At 34.3% G+C, this 17,206-nt stretch overlaps 1 protein-coding gene across 5 annotated transcripts in view; it reads right to left on the bottom strand.

Annotated features, from left to right (window-relative positions):
- The window catches only part of BLTP1 (bridge-like lipid transfer protein family member 1), a 244,407-nt gene that overhangs the window by 154,882 nt on the left and 72,319 nt on the right, over positions 1-17,206 (bottom strand). For all 5 annotated transcript variants that reach the window (XM_058293107.2, XM_058293097.2, XM_058293100.2 and 2 more), the window contains 6 exons: positions 15,006-15,233; positions 14,083-14,220; positions 11,822-12,001; positions 9,498-9,626; positions 7,323-7,442; positions 6,302-6,582 (listed from right to left, as the gene is read on the bottom strand). In XM_058293107.2, the coding sequence (XP_058149090.1) occupies positions 6,302-6,582; positions 7,323-7,442; positions 9,498-9,626; positions 11,822-12,001; positions 14,083-14,220; positions 15,006-15,233 (1,076 nt within the window). The remainder of the gene's footprint in view (positions 1-6,301; positions 6,583-7,322; positions 7,443-9,497; positions 9,627-11,821; positions 12,002-14,082; positions 14,221-15,005; positions 15,234-17,206) is intronic.

Raw genomic sequence — 17,206 nt, forward strand, 5'->3', positions numbered from 1 at the left:
GGACCTAAGTCTCCTCTCAATAAGAAGTGGAGTAGGTATACCATCACAAAATCCTCAGGATTAGGGAATGAATGATAGACTAGAATAGACTTACTGGTATGCTACTTATACTTATTGTGATTCTAGGAATGAAAGAACTTCTATCATTGATGTGGAAGCAGTGGCTACTGGAGTTCTGTGGGAAGGGAGTGGGAAAAAAAGGTGCAATATGTGGGCATTTTCAGGATTTGGGAATTGTCCCGAATGGCATTCAATGGCAGATACAGGCCATGATATATCTGGCCATAACTTACAAAATTGTGAAGGACAGAGTATAAACCACAATGTAAACTATAATCCATGCTTAATGGCAATGCTCCAAAATGTGTTCATCAAGTGTAACAAATGTACCACACTAATGCAGGATGTTACTAATGTGTGAAAATGTGGGAGGGGTTGGGAGTGAGGCAGGGCATATGAGAATCCCCTATATTTTTTGGTAACATTTATGTAATCTAAGTATCTTTTTAAAATATATATATTTTTAAAAGTAAATAATTTCAAAGGAACTAAAATTTTTAAAATATTAATTTAAAAAATAAAACTGTTGGTATAATTACATTAAGTGGAAAATTTACCACCTTTTGCATTCCAGGGCATATTTCAATGGCAAATTTAGTACACCAAAATATTATAAATATGGGACAAGTAAGACATTACTTATCAATGAAACTAAAATAATGTACTATTATACATTTTAGAGAAAAATCATTCATTTCTACTCTTGTAATAAGAATAAGGACTATAAATAAGATATTAAGAATTAAGATAATGGAAGAGAATGTATGTAAAATACTGCAGGGTCTGTGCAAGTGAACTCCATGTAAATCTGTCAGTCTTTATTAAATCCCCTCTTTTCTTAAAAAATACTGGATAACAATCATCAAGTTCAGAAGCTGTATCTTTATTCCTTTTTTTCTACCTTAAATAATAAAATGACCTTACTTTAACAGTTCATTTTTCCAAGCATTTTCATGTACATTATCTCATTTGATTCTCAGGGCCCTTCTAGGGAGACAGAACAAATATCATCATCTTTACTTTTCACTCATTTAACAGATATTTATTGAACTTACTATGTGCATAGTATCGGGATAGGCAATACTGATACAAGCCTTATCCACATGACGTTTATAGAACAGAGGTAAAGATGGATCATAATCAAGACAATAATATTTAATCATAAATCATGGTAAGTGCTATGAGATAAAGAGGGCACCATGACAGAGAAAACAGGAGGAACTTTTCTGGAGGAAATATTTAAGTGGAAATGTGAAAGATGAGATGGAATGAGTGCATCAAGTTAGGGGGCATCCATTTCAAAAAAACATGTGAGAAGGCCTTAAGAACAGGGAGAATTTGTGGTATTACTTCAATTATATATTATCAATTTCAAATCAGTCCTCTTTTATTTATTTATTTATCCCCACCCCGGTTGTCTGTTCTCTGTGTCTATTTGCTGCATCTTCTTCTTTGTCCGCTTCTGTTGTTGTCAGCGGCACGGGAATCTGTGCTTCTTTTTGTTGTGTCATCTTGTTGTGTCAGCTCTCTGTGTGGGCGGCACCATTCTTAAACAGGCTGCACTCCTTGCGCGTGGGGCTCCCCTACGCAGGGGACACCCCTGCATGGCATGGCACTCCTTGTGCGCATCAGCACTGCACATGGTCCAGCTCCACAGGGGTCAAGGAGGCCTGGGGTTTGAACCACGGACCTCCCATGTGGCAGATGGATGCCCTAACCATTGGGCCAAGTCTGCTTCCCAGTCTTCTTTTAAAGAATCAATAGTTACTCAGCAAAAATATTTGAAAGTACTATCAAAATAAAAGATCTTATTCCATAGAATTTTTTTTAACTTCATCTGAAGCAAAAAGTTTACTAGAAGCATGGCTTTGGAGTAGGCTAGACCTGGGTTCTAATTCCACCTGTATCACTTACTATTAGCTCGAGGACTTTGGTAAGGTTAGTACTTACCTATAAGCCTCAGTTTCCTCATGTGTAAAATGATAGTATGATACACCTTATAAGACTGTGGTGAGAATTAACTGTCATTAACATATATAAAGCAGCTGATGCAAAATATGAAATACTGTCAAAGTTACATAGCAAATGTTATCACCTCTTCCTTGTCTTTATATAATTCAACATACTATTTCTCAAACTTCAGCCTGCATCAAAATCACCAAGATACTATTTTCTCAAATAAGATGCCATAAAGCTCTGGGTTATATAATCCTTGCCTAATAAAAGAACACCAGCCAATAAGCCAAGGCCTCAATCTTTAAGGCTTACACTTAAGAAATTCACCCTAAGTTTAATTAATGCCTAAGAGTTTTCTCCTGAAAACCCCCTCGTTATTCAAATTTGGCCTCTCCCTAAGGCAAACTCTGCAAATAAACTCACTATTCACCCCCTCCCCAACATGGGACATGACTCCCAGGGATGAGCCTCCCTGGCAACAAGGGATTATTACCATGTGCTAATCAGTGATGCATACAGAGAAAGACTTTGACCAAAAGAGGGAAATAGTAAGTAAAATAGAGTGTTTACGGCTAAGAGATTTCAAAGTGAGTCAGTAGGTCATTCCAGAGGTCACACTTATGCAGATCTCAGCCAGACTTTACAAACTGCCACAATAAGCAAAGCCTTAAACAAAAGTGCTTCTGAGGATCATAGGGAAGTCTGGACACCATAGGTAAGCCACATGGGTATATAAGATCAATGCCCCCTCAATGGGCCCTATCTGGGAATATATATATAAATCTATTTCCCCAATATAATATATTTATACTCATTTATAAATCCCCTAATCTTGATTATTCTTCTTATTTTATCTGAACCTATAATTAGTGAACCTCATCCCAAATCCCTCATGATTAAGGAATAAACAAAAATGGGGATGAGGGGAATGTAACCACTGAAAAAGCATACTGTTATTGTAGCTACTATCTTGTATTTATTGAGTAACTTGTAACACTGATATAAATAATAAATTTTCCAAAAAATCACCAAGAACTTGTTTCAATATAGACTACAAGGCTCTGTTCCCCGAATTTCTAATTGAATAGGTCTGTGAAGGGCCTGATTATGTAAATTTCTAACAACTTTCCAGGAGATGCTGATGCTGGTGATCTGGGAACAACACTTCTAGGAAACATGAATCTAATGAAACTTATGAATCTAATGAAATTTATGTGTGTGGTAGCTTTTCTAGTAATATCAAGAATGAATATACCTTTTCTCCCCAACTCCTCAAATATTCACAAACAGAGCCATGCTGAAGATAGTTACTATGTAAACAGAAGCAATTCATCATGGGCCCTATGTATCCTTACATGTTCTTGCTGGGTATGCCAAGAATGCAAGGTTCTGACCACTGTTTACTCAGTCTATTTCTCGGGGTTTTGCTCATAGCAAGCAACCTGGAGGAATGAAGTCTTTCACACCAGAAAAGGGCAATCTTTTACTATAAAAGTGTTAGATTCCTTAACCTCAGTATTCCTTTCCTTTAAAGCAACCCACTGTGCAGGCAGGCATCCATTATGAGCCCTTTGAGTCACTCCCACAGGATTTAGGGATAGGGTTGCCAGATTTAGCAAATAAGATTGTCCTATGCAAAACTAGGGACATACTTCTACTAAAACATTATTTATTGTTTATCTGAAATTCATATTTAACTGGGCATCCTATTTTTCATCCAATCCTACTTGAGTGGCATGAGGAACCAATGCAAATGCATGCGAAACCCTGGCTATCTAATCAACCTAAATGACCCACATAAAGCAACCTAAGTTACCTGGAACCACCTCCTTAGGTTCACTAGTACCTCGCTTCAGCACCTGACCTAATCAGACACGGGCACTTTGTTCACATTAACAGGCTTCCTGAGTAATAATTAACAAAGAAACCCAAGTTTTTTAAAACATTCTCCACACATGAGCTTTCATACTCCAATTTACATGATTGTCAAGCCTTCTTAAATTACTTTAGATGATGGAATGTAATCTCAATCAAAACCTCAAGAGAATTTCTTCTAACCTGAAAAATTCAGTCCTAAAGTTCTTTTGGAAAAATAATTACATGAAAATACCTATCCATTTTGTGGAGAAATGAAAATGGACTAGGTGTACATTTTTTTTCTCTGTATTTGTGGATAGATAATTGCAGAAAAGTCTTACCTATATTCATACCCACACACGCACAGTCTGGATGGATTAAGTGTTATATGTAAAGGAAAGAAAAAGAAAAAAATGAAATATAAGCACCATCTGATTTCTAGCAAAAGAAGTATTTTCCAAAAGTTATAGAAGAAACCACAAAAGCGAAGACTGTTACTTGAACATAAAAATTAAGGTATGTGGGTATAGCTCAATAAAACTGCTTAATAAGTAAATAAATAATTGTGCAAGAATAGCCAGAAATAGCAGCTATGTACAGTAGGGCAAGCATAGAGAGATTGAGAGGTGAAGACTTTTATTTGTTTTTGTTTATTATTATTGAAATAATGAAAATGCTCTAATAATGACTGTAGTGATAAATGCACAGCTATGTGATTACACCAAATACCATTGATTGTACACTTTGGATGAACTATATTCTTTATTAATCTGTATCAATAAAATTGATTTTTAAAAAAATTAAAACGTGCAAGAATTAAAAAGTTAAAAAATAAACCAAACTGGAAAATATTTGCAGAGATCACAAAAAAAGGTGATAATTTATAAAGAGCTCTTAAAAACTGGTAAGAGAATAGGAATCCAATATAGATAAATGTATATAGAAAATGAACCAACAATGCAGAAATGAGAAAATCAAAACAGCGAAAAAAGGTATGAAAAAAATTATGAATCTCAGAAATAAAGAAATGCAAAATAAAATAGAGGGATTTCAGTTATAATAAAACACTTAAAGAATAGCAAAGGTTCAGTGAGACAGGAATTCACCTAAAAAGCCACTCAGAATATACACTGAAATAATCTTTCTGATAAGTAATCTTTAAATGCATTTCAAAATTCTTAATTTTTAACCCAGTAATACTTACTAGAAAACTAAAGTAAATAATCAGGAAGTATGGAAAATGACATTTGGGGTACAGAGATGTTTCTCTTACTAATATTTATAATGGAAAACTTAGAAACAATTTAAATATTTAACATAAGAATAATGGTTAAGTAAAACATGGTGTATCTTTTTGGTGCAGTATTACCATTACTTTAAAATGATCTTCATAAACTTTTCAGTTATGCAGGCAGATGCTTAGGATATAAATTTAATGCAAATGTAGATTTTAAAAATGTAAATACAGAATGATCTCAAGTGTAAAAAAAAACATTAAAATATGACAAAACTGTGTGGGAGAAGTATAAGAATTATCCTCCTTTTCTTGACAGTTTCCTGCATTTTTAGAATAAGGATGTATTAACTTTATAATGGGGGAGGAGACGATGGAAACAATCTCACAGTCATTTTAAAAGGAAGTGATTCAGGAAGAGGATCTGGCAACTTTTTAAAAGGTAGATATAATCATTTCTTAAGGATCAATGGAGGGAGCAGATGGGGGATCAAGAGGCTGAGTGCTTGCTTCCCACACAGAAGTCCCAGGTTCAGTTCCTAGTGCCTCCCAGGTGAAAAAACAAAAAAAACAAAAACAAAAAAAAAACCAAAAAGCAAGCAGACCATCCAAACAAGAGACCCAACTCAGGGGAGTCAATTTGGCTCAGTGTTGGATGCCAGCTGCCCACATACAAGGTCCTGGGTTCAATTCTTGGCCCCAGTACCTCTAACAGAAAAAAAAAAAAAGGACCAATGGAAAGAGGTCTGCTTTCCACTCACTCTTCACTGAATTTCTGAAGGCACACAAACTAAGGAGTTTTGCAGAATGCACAGTGATATTAATGGTGGTTTTTAGGAAAGATGAGTTGGAAGTGGAAGGCTGGTGTGAGGAAGCAAAGGTAGTGCTCTACAAAAAGTTATTTGGGGACGAATAATTTAAATATGTTTCATTGTTCACAAATATAATCTGTTTAGAAATCCATCAGAAAATAACAGTAATTACAGTAACCATACCATCACCAGAGAATAGACATATAAAGTATTTATTTAATTATCTGGTCCTTATACGTCCATTAAGGAACAACAGCACAATCTTTTTAGGCCTTTACTTAAAATGTTCTTATTCCATTCTTACATTATAATTTCCTCTAAAATTTTCTAGTATTTTTCATCTTAATCTGAGACCACTGCTATTCTTAAAGTTTTCACTTACCTCTTAGTTCTGGAATCATGAGTTTCTAAGAAATGTCTTTGTGCCTCATGTTTAGAATGATGATCAGCAGCTAACGCAATATCAACAGTAATAAGTCCTAAATTGGCTGACCCAGCTTCAAGCCAATAGGCCCTCCTAAGCACTGCAGGCTGAAGTCCAACTCTGCAATTATTTAATTGCTCAATGTACTGTCTCACTTGAAAATCTTGAATTGCAGCACTTATTCCTTCCCCAACCGACTGATTGTGAAGATTACAGTTGGCAACCCGAATTGCACCCATCTAAAATTGAATAAATGGAAAAAAAAAATTTGTAATATCTGTATTTTTATAAGCAGCTTAGAATAAACTACATAATAAGGGATTCATTTCAAAAAGAGGGAAAGGCAGGGAGAAAAAAGAACAGAAAAGAAAAGGAAATGGAAAAGGAAAGGCAACATGTGGAAAGGGAAAATAAAAGGCAAAAAAGAAATGAGGGAAACAAAAATAAGTGCAACAGAATAAAAATTATTACACATTCAATAAGAAATAAAAGGATAAAAGGAAAAGTTAAAGGGTAAAAAAGGAAAGAAAAGTTAGATGGGCAGTAACACACAAAATGTCATAAAAATTTAACAAGGTTGATTTTAAATAGCAAACCCTGAAGTAGAGGTGGCTAACAAATGGATTTAGGAGCCAAGCAGGAAATACGAATGCATAAATCCTAAAGGCATTTAAAACCAAATCATTTTAAAACATTGCCAGTATACATCCCTACCATACAAGCAACCTACCAGTTTATATCTCTGCCACAAAGTAATGTTATAATAAATCAGTTGGAGTAAAGAGGTGATGAAAGGTATGCCTTAAAAAAATAATACTGGAAGAGAACAGGTACAAGTAAAAAACAGAAAGGTCTCTCCTAAAATGTTGTGGTGTTCTGTGAGATGACAAACTATAAATGAGTGTATATTTCATGAAACATAGCTTCAGATTAATAAAAAGGAGAAAATGATAGTGCCAAAAAAAGGATAAATGTTTACCTTTATATTTGAAGCACAGCCATGCTCCACAATATAAATATCAGCTCCATCTATTGCTAAACGAGTCATAGTATATTTCAAATCATCAGAAGTTGGACAAAGCCCAGGAATACAGCTCAACTAAAATGATAAGAGATTTTACAATTAATTTATCATTATTAACTTTTTAGATACTTGTCTCCTTATTTAAATAAATAAACAAATAAAAAAAAAGGATTTGGGGTGCATGTACATTTACAAAAATCAATAAATTGTATATTTTTATAATAGCAAATAGAATCATAAACAATTAGTGTTATCAATTAGAAAACTAATCATAAGTAACCATGTATCATTCATTCAAAAGGGGCAAGTATACTTAGTAGAATAAGTATATAATTTGTTACAGAAACTGAAAAAGAATAGTAAACATTGTAAGTAACAATGTCACAGGTTTAGAAGACTTGTACAGGAATTTAATGTCAATGCTCTAATCGGATATATTTTCTCCATGCAAAGGTAGGCCCAAGCAAACTAACTTGAAGTGACAAAACGCAAGTAGTTGCCTAAAGTAGGGGGCCGACTATGAAAACACACCAGAATTTTTGAAGGTAATAGAAATGTTCTATAAACTGGTGGTGATGGTTACAGAGATATATATAATATTTGTCAAAACTCAAACTGTACACTTTAAAAGGCTGTGTTTATTGTTATTAATTAATGCCTCAAAAAAGTTAATTTAAAAGGGGGCACCAAAGACGTGTTAGTTATTCATAGGCAATTATTTGCCTGATATATGCCTAACCACTTCCCTGAAGCCCAGTAATGTGTTGATAACAAGAAAAAAATAATTTTATTCACCAATTACAGCTGTTTCCCTTATTGTCACTAAATAAGCATATATTTCAAAATTTTTTTGCTGAAAATTGAAAGCAGGATGAATTTTTAGTGCACAGAAATAAAGTGGCAAACAAATATAATTCGTATAGCAAAAGAAGAAATTTAAAAAGATAAATACAAAGAGAAAGTAAGTTAGAAAGATAACCAATAATGTTAACAATGGTTATCATCTCTGAGTTGTAGAATTAGGATAAGATATTTTTCTCTTTGGAAACTATCATGTTTTCCAGGTTTTCTTATTTCTAAAATCAGAGGTGGAAAAAGTCCTCTCCCCAAAAATTCATAAAGGGAAAGTAGCTGTCGCTGTCTACGTTTCACTGCCACTGTAGCACATGGTCTTAGAGTTTACCATCTGCTTTACAACACTTGTGAAGGTACTGTTTATGGTGTAATATAAGGCAGTGTAATACAGTGGAAATAACATAAACTTTGGAGTCAGGAAACCTGTGAAACACCCAAAATTTGTTAGTCATATTACAGAATAGACATGTTCCAGAATGCTGCAAACCATGTCACATAAGGAGTCTAACCTTCCCCTTGCTTCAACTGCTCATCTTCTACATAAATATATAGCCAAATCCCAAAGAGTTAGTATAATAATGCGTAAGATATGATTGTTAATGGTATAAATGCAAAAGGTAGGATATAACATTTTTATATCTCCATTTACTTGTGAATATATGTATTTTCATAATTATCTCATATCTTAGATACTTACAATGAAGTAACAACTCGCTAAGAATTTTCAAAATAATTTTATTAAAAAAGTGAACTGCTTACTACATGGCTCTGTGCATTTTTTCTTATCCCCCCCCTCCTTGCAGCTTTTTGTGTGTTGTCTGCTTTCTGTGTCCATTCACTGTGCGTTCTTCTGTGCCTGTATTTATTTATTTATTTCCCCTCACCCCCTTCCTTTGCAGCTTGCTTGCTGTCTGCTCTCTGTGTCTGCTCACTGACCTCTTCTGTGTTTTTTTGCCTGTCTCCCTTTTTTTGTTGCATCACCTTGCTGACTCGGCTCTCTGTGGCGCCTGCAGGCCAGCAGCACCCCACAGCACCCGCGGGCCAGGCAGCACTCTGCGGTGCCTGGGCTGGCAGCTCTCCGCAGCGTGCAGGTGAGCCTGCCTTCACCAGGAGGCGCCTGAACGAAAACCAGGGGCTCCCATGTGGTAGAAGGGAGCTCAACAGATTGAGCCACAGCTGCTTCCCTGTGCATTTTTTATTTAAAGATAATATCCCAATCTTTCATTTCTCAGAATCCATAAATGTTTATACTACTGCTAACATTTGTTAACATACCTTGGAGTCACAGAATCGACGATCAATTCCATGCTGACATATTATTACTGATTTTGGCCTTTCCAGTTCATACTCCCGACATACCACATGAAAAACAAATGTCTGTCCCCACTCCAAGAGACAAGTCAGCTACAAAGAAGCAGTGATAGGAAGACAGTACTCTTGGCATTCTAAAAGTTATTCACTGTTTAAAACTTTATTAAGAATATAAACACACTTGAAAGAACCCAAAAGCTGTCTTAATACCTGATGCTACTCTACTTATTGTTAGCCAATATCGTGATTTTCCTACCCTGACATTATTTATAAGCTTCTGATACTTTCCATTTGTGAATGACGAAATATATTGCCAAAATGAAAATTCATTTCAACTTAAATATTCCACTTCTGCATAGGGCAAATATTTTTCTTCAAGGTTTTATCTTTCCTCTTATAAGACTAACTGGAACCCTTTGTGCATAAAAGCATCTAAAATTCTCTACCTAATAATAAACCAAGTTTTTATATGAAAATTTTTATTATCTAGTTATCATACTGAGGTACAATTTTGAAAAACTAGGTATCTTGAAGATTAAAACACTTTTGTTTATGTAAATAGAAGCTTAATTAAGCATATTTAAATAATCAAGTCTTGGGTTAAAAAAAAACACCTTAATTTTGTAATTGATTAGATCTGCTAACAATAAAAACACCATGGAATGGGTAGACAAAGTATCTCCCCCCAAAAGTACATAATTTAAACTCTTGGAAAACATGAATTTCACCTTTAAAACATACAAAGAATGAAATAAAATTTAAAAGTACCTATAAATTTATAAACCTCCCAGGAGACAGTGATGCCAAGATTCTAGTGCATAAGAAAAAGAAATGTTTCTTCTTCAAGTAAGGGCAATTCATAAAAATATGAGATTCTAGCAGGCCTTACTATAAAGGAATTGTGTCCAGACTTAACAGAGTCAGCATGGCCATTCCTCATCAGGGAACAACATGCTTTATTATATGCTTCAGTTTTTACTTGTATATTTAGAGACAGGAAATGGGAGATAATAAGGAGACAATAGTTACAAGGCCAATTTGCACTGAACATTGCATTTCACACATTTTTATACCATCCCATATACATTCTAATATTATGTTGAGATGCCATTCAATTCCAAAATATCCCTTTTCAATCCTATTTCTTCTCCTGCTGTTTCTAGAATCTTAATTTTTGCTGCCCTCCAACAATTTCTTTTAGATATACAAGGTTCTCTAGAGTCTTTATTTACCTTCTTGTTGCTACTACCTACCTCTACTTTGTTTCATATTCGATCTGTAACATTTTATCAAAATTGAGTATACACATTTCTACCACATACCATTTTTTTAATAAACATTCATATTATCATAAACATATTACTCAACAGGTTAAATGTTACAGTAATATGGCTATTCAAATAAATTTCAATGGTCCACTTTTAGAATCAACTAATCCTTAAGGCTTCTTAGTCTTCTAAAGTTAAAAGGTGAAAAGTTAAAAGGAAGAATTTTTCCAACAGAGTCACACCTAGCATCTCTGGTAAATTAACTCTTCTTTTTTTAAACCAGTAACAAAGTCACTACTAGCAAGTACAAATGATGTTACCTTGCTCTGGAGCCTGATGAGTAAAGAAGGGCTACTTTTAAGTCCTACTAAGAAATACAAAAAAAAAAAAAAGCACAGTTCTTGAAAAATTATTCCATGTACTAGAAAAAAGAAAATCGTTCCAACAGTGGAGAGTCAAATAATGTAATTTGAGTACTCTGTTCTCTTGATTTGTAGGAGTTCTTATCCTGCATTTTCCACTAATAAAGTCTTGATTTTCTTTCTTTCAAGTATTATGTAGAACTGTTATCATTACATCTGTCAATCATAGGTAGCTCAGAAAAATGAAACTTGTTTCTTACTATTCCATTGCTAACAAACTTCTGATTGGTAAGAATGGCTTCTATTCAAAAAGAAAAGTGTTATCTGGCATCCAAAAGCCATTAGTGCAGGGTTCTTAACCCTTTTTGTTTCATGGACCCCTTTGCCAGTCAGGTGAAAACCATGGACCCCTTAGTAAGTCCACACTATACTGTTTATTATTTAATAAATATATCATACCTGTACCAATATGTACCCACAAGAATGTTTTTTTGAATTTTCAATTCGAGCTCATGGACCCCCTGAAACCCCTTTTGGTCCATAAGAATCCCTGCATCGTAAACGCAATGTACATTTATAACAGGCACATAAGTCACTCTTGAGGATGTGGGTGAGGAAAGGAAAAAGAAAGTAAGTAATAATAGTATGAGAATCATACCTGTGGTGCTGTGACCTTAGCTGTAAGACTTCCAGCCTGCACATCAATTAGCCATGCATATTCTAAGGAATCACTTCCCAAAGGAAGACCTTCTGCTGAGAACATAGCGTGTGCTCTCAGCTGCAGACCTGACAAACTGATGTGACCTTCCCTGAGTACTTCATCCACAGGGGGTCGCTGCTGAAAACAATAATATTGAAACTGTAAGAAGTACAAGAAAATAACACTGTAATTTCTAGTTGCTTCTCTCTCTCCTCAGAGATTAACAGTAAAACCATGCTATCTGGAAAACATAAGCTCCTAACATCTTGGACCCATAAAAGAAGTCTGGTTAAGCTTCTTTTGTGACAACATCTGTAAGTCCAACTATAAAGAAGCAACATAGCCAAGGCCTAAAAAAGTTAAGTTTTTCTCCAACTGGAATTGAATCTACAAATAAAAAGAAATTAACACTGAATGACAGGGAATGAAAAAGGCCAACCTTACTGCCGGAAGTTTAGGAATCGTGAGATTAAAATATTAAAATGTAAAAAAAAATTGAAAATAAATTTTAAAAAAATAAAAAGTGGGAGTAGATGTGGCTCAAGCAGTTGAGCACCCACCTCCCACATGGGAGGTCCTGGGTTCAGTTTCTGGTGCCTCCTAAAGAAGACAAACAAACAATGAGCAGACATCGAGCAAAAACAACAAGTAGACAATAAAAAAAAAACAATGAGCAAAAACAAGCAACATCACCAAGCAAGACAATGAGCAAAAACAAACGACCAGGGAGCAGATGTGGCTTAAGCAGTTAAGCACCTGCCTCCCAGAAGGGAGGTCCCAGGTTCAGTTTCTAGTGCCGCCTAAATTAAAAACAGACAAGGAACAGAAAAGAAAAAAAATACAATGCCCAAATGAGCAAAAACAATAAGGACACAGATGAGAGAGCCACGAGGGGTAGGATATTAAAAAGAAAATAACACAGAAAAATGAAGACCAAGAAGACCATAAAATGAAGAATTGGGGTAAAAAAAAAAAAGCCAACATTCATCATTCATATATATTTTGAGCACTACTAAACATCCAAGGGAAAAGAAGTTTTATCGTAACAGAAAATAATTATAAAAACAGTACATATTTCAAAGAGAAAATTGCTACGGCATATTCAGAGAGATAGTAGATATGTCCTAAAATAGGGTGTTCCATGTAATACTAGTTCTTCAGAACATTATTAGGAATACCAAGTCACGTAAGTTTGGAAATGCTCTATCATCAGTCATCAAGTTCTGTTGAAGCTACCTCCAATCTCTATCAAATGCACTGACTTCTTTCATCTCCATTGCTTTCATTCTGGTCCCAGGAATACCCTCTTGCCAGGACTTTTCCAATAACCTTCTAAGTGGCTCTCAGCATTCACTTTTACATCTCTCTACTCCATATTTTACAAATGTCCACAGAGATCTTTTAAGAGGTAATCAGATCATGTCATTTCTCTATGTAAAATCTAATGTCCTTGGGATCAGATTTAGCTCAAGTGGTTGAGTGCCTGCTTCCCAAAAATGAGGTCCTGGGTTCGATCTCCAGTACCTCCTAAAAAAACAAAACAACCAATAAACAAATAAATGAAAAAAAACCAACTTGAGCGCACCAATGTAGCTCCATAGTTGAGTGCCAGCTTCTCACAAATGAGGTCCTGGGTTTATTCCCTGGTCCCGGTAAGTTAAAAACAAACAAACAACAATGCCCTTAAGAGTTGCATGTAGATCCAAAGTCCTTATGTTCTCTGGCTCCTGTTAATTTCTTTAGCCACATCTCTAGCCATACCCCTGTTCACTCTCAGTTTCAGTCACAACATATTTTCTTGGTTCCTTAAACATATCCTGCTTCCTCCCAGGCCTCAACAGAAACTACCAACATTTTATACAATTAGATTTTCTTTCATACATAGTTACATATTTATAAAAAGTTATAAAGTACTTCTTTCCATTTCTAAAACCAAAAGATGTTAGGATATAATTGTTTTGGATCACATAAATAGGGAATAACAAAAAGAAAAAAAGTGAGATTCTTGAAATATAGTTTATTATTACGTCCACAATATCTGTGTGTCTAGGTCTGTATCTCCCATATATAGATACATAAAGACTCATAAAACTTAATATAATTAAATTATGAATCTCTACAGAGTTATATATTTCACTCATAAAGGCTAACACATTGTTTTGACTCCATAAATATTAAGAAGAAAACTCTGTCTCTACCATAACTCACTTTCAAATTACCTGATAGTTATCACTGACAAACACATTTAGAGGTGAAAGGACAAGTTGCAACATGGTCTCCCTAAATCCCTTTTTCATTTCAAAACATAGTCTTTCCAAGAAAGCTGTAGGGCATTCAGGACCATCAGCTGTTCCATGCTAAAAGTCAAACAAAATACCATAATCAAGATACACAGAAACCAAGGAAGTATAGAAAAATAAAAATTACATTCATCATAATTAAGAGTTTGATTTTTAAAAATCAAAATAAAATTTACTGATAAAAGTAACAATTCTGTACCCCAATAAGGACTGACAAAAATAACTACTTTGTTCCTCAATAAGGACATTAAATGTGTTAAGCAACGAGTACATGACAGTCAGTGTATAGCACAATGTTCTAGAGCTGCCCCCCCCCCCCCCTATCTAGCCTGGCTCCAAAGCCCCTAGATCCTTTGGGCAATATAATATCATTCCAGGTCGGCTCCAATAGGTCTAAGAGGCAACCTTTGAGTGAACCAGGATGCTGTGTTGCATCTAGACTCCTGAAATAATTCATTTCTAGGGTTAATTCTGGAATTGGATTTTGGGATAGGTCCACTATTAGGCCCCAGTCTGGTCTAGGGTCTGCACATAAAGGTTAATAAATGTAATATCCTAGAATATCCACCAGATTAACTATACACCCAGCAATTCTAAGTCATGAAAAAATATTCTAATGTTACACAGAACGGCAAATGAGGAGCTAAAGTGAAAGCAGAAAAACAAAGTAAAATTATCAATGATCAAGTAATTTCATGAAGAAAATAATGTTAGCCTTTATAAAAGTAAAATGATAAATTTAGAAGTTTTTTTCCTAAGTGTGTGCATGCACGCTGATATTTAATTGCCTAAACACATATTTCATAATATGCTCTGGACGATTTTGATACATAAACACTTACAACAGGAAGACGCCCATGAACTTTGTACAAATTAACAAGCACAGTAATAACCCAAGGACGCAAAGTAAGTGGATGAATTGACTTGGCTGAACTTTCATTTTCCTTTTTGTCACTTTCCATTCCAACAGCAGTCCACCCAGAGCTGGATGATGTTGACAATGACAGAACAGGACTTGAAATAATCTCTTCAAAATCCATATACATGTCATCTTCTCCAAAATAATTTTCCTATAATAAGAAAAAGCAAACTGCTATAAAAAGAGATATTTAACAATATATTTTCACCTAAGAGCCCTAAACTTCTAAACTAAGTACCCCCTTAGCCTATTGCACTTAATAAAGAGCATTAAAATAAACTACATATCTATATCCATATCTATATTTACTTAGCTCCATAGTAAAAAACTATTCTGTAGAAAACAACAAAATACGTTACTAAAGTTAAAAGTAAAGCTTCATGACAGCACTACCCAATTCCAGAAAAAACTCATAATATCTTGATCCTAGAGGGAACTATGAAGAGCTCTGGTTTTTTGGATCTGTGCTTCATAGAAGCACACAGGGACATACTTTTGGGCAAGCACATCACTCCACCGAAAATCAATTTGGCTAAATTCAATTAGCTAAATACGCCAATTCATATTTTTCAGTGCAATAATTAACAGGAATGTTTTAACAGCTTTAATAAGAATGTCCAGTTTTGGTTACTGAGATAAAAGTATGTGTTAACAATAGTTAAAAAAAACTTCCTTTCACATAGTTCATTTCAGTTTGATGTTGGAGTGTTTTAACTATTAGTATTCTGATTTCTTTTGGATGTTTTAAGTTTAAATTTAGCTTTAATTGAAATTAGTTCTTTCCATTGATGCTGAATTTAAATCTTGTCCATTTTATCTATCAGGAGTAAGAAAAAGTTATTAAAATATTCCTGTTAACACTGTTAACTATATCTGTTAAATATTACAGCCCAAGACAGTGTTTTGGTAAATTTTTCATTTCGATTATTGACAAACTAATTTTCTGCCTAGGTTATGGACATTAATATATTTTGTAGGCAAAAGATGTTCAAGTATAGGTCAGACTTAAGGTCATAGAGTAAATCTGTGGTGGGAATAAGGTTAAATCCCAAATCTATTGATTAATAGAACTGGTGCTTTTCCCTCTATTTTCTATTGTCATCTGCCAACTGAAACTTGCTTGAAACCTTGATAATTATCCTTAGAATACAACCCTGAAGCATGGACAAATTCAAATACTAATATACAAGTAAATAAACATTAGGTTACATTCTAAATTCCAACATTAAATTTTAAAAACTAAAAAAGAAATGTCTCATTGATTTCAATCATCATTAAAAATCTCAAGGTATTCAGAGCCATAATTCTTTCTTAGATCACTTAGGAAACCTTTTCAAATAAAAATGCCATCCCAGCCCTAGAGACTGGTTCAGTAGATGTGCAGTGAGAAATGAGTCCAGACTTATGTGTGAAGTGGAAAAGTTTCTTCGGTAATTTTTATCTGCACATGGTCATCTCTTCCCCACCTTTGCGCCACACAATTGATCTAAGGAACCAATATGCATTGCATGTGTTTAATAGTTATCAGCATACTAATAGTTACCAACAAATTATTAGATATAATTTATATATTTTTAGTTTATTTTTAATAATCCTAGACTTCAAGTCTCTTATTTTTAACAAATTCCCCTGTAGTCTATTACAGTTTCAAGAATAATTTTTATGTTAAAAAAGGATTCCTATAGTTTAACAGGATTTAAAAAAAAAAGATTCTCTTGGGTCTAATATTCAATTTGCTACTAAACCAATCTCCACTTTTGAATTTGAAATAAACTCATTTCAAATTCTTTAAGGAACACTGAATGTGCAGCATAGTAAAGGATATTTGCTAATTTTTAAAAATAAGCAATGACTATGATTTTAAGGAGCTATCAAAGGCTTAGTGTTTTTACATTTTTATGTATTGAATATCATCAACTAAATGTACTTTTAAAGAACAGGTCCTTTAACCAAATACTTTAGGTCAACCTGGAAATAGTCTTCGTATGTGATGGATGAACACAAACATTGGTCAGGGATCTTGACAGCCAGTGTAGAAGGGGATAGTAAAAAGGTTGCACTAAAGTTATTTCCAACAGAGATAGCTAGAAGAGTATACAAAACCAGCAGCTCCTATTCTGGAAA

This window comes from Dasypus novemcinctus, chromosome 1 (genome assembly GCF_030445035.2).
Source record: "Dasypus novemcinctus isolate mDasNov1 chromosome 1, mDasNov1.1.hap2, whole genome shotgun sequence".
Classification (NCBI taxonomy): domain Eukaryota; kingdom Metazoa; phylum Chordata; class Mammalia; order Cingulata; family Dasypodidae; genus Dasypus; species Dasypus novemcinctus.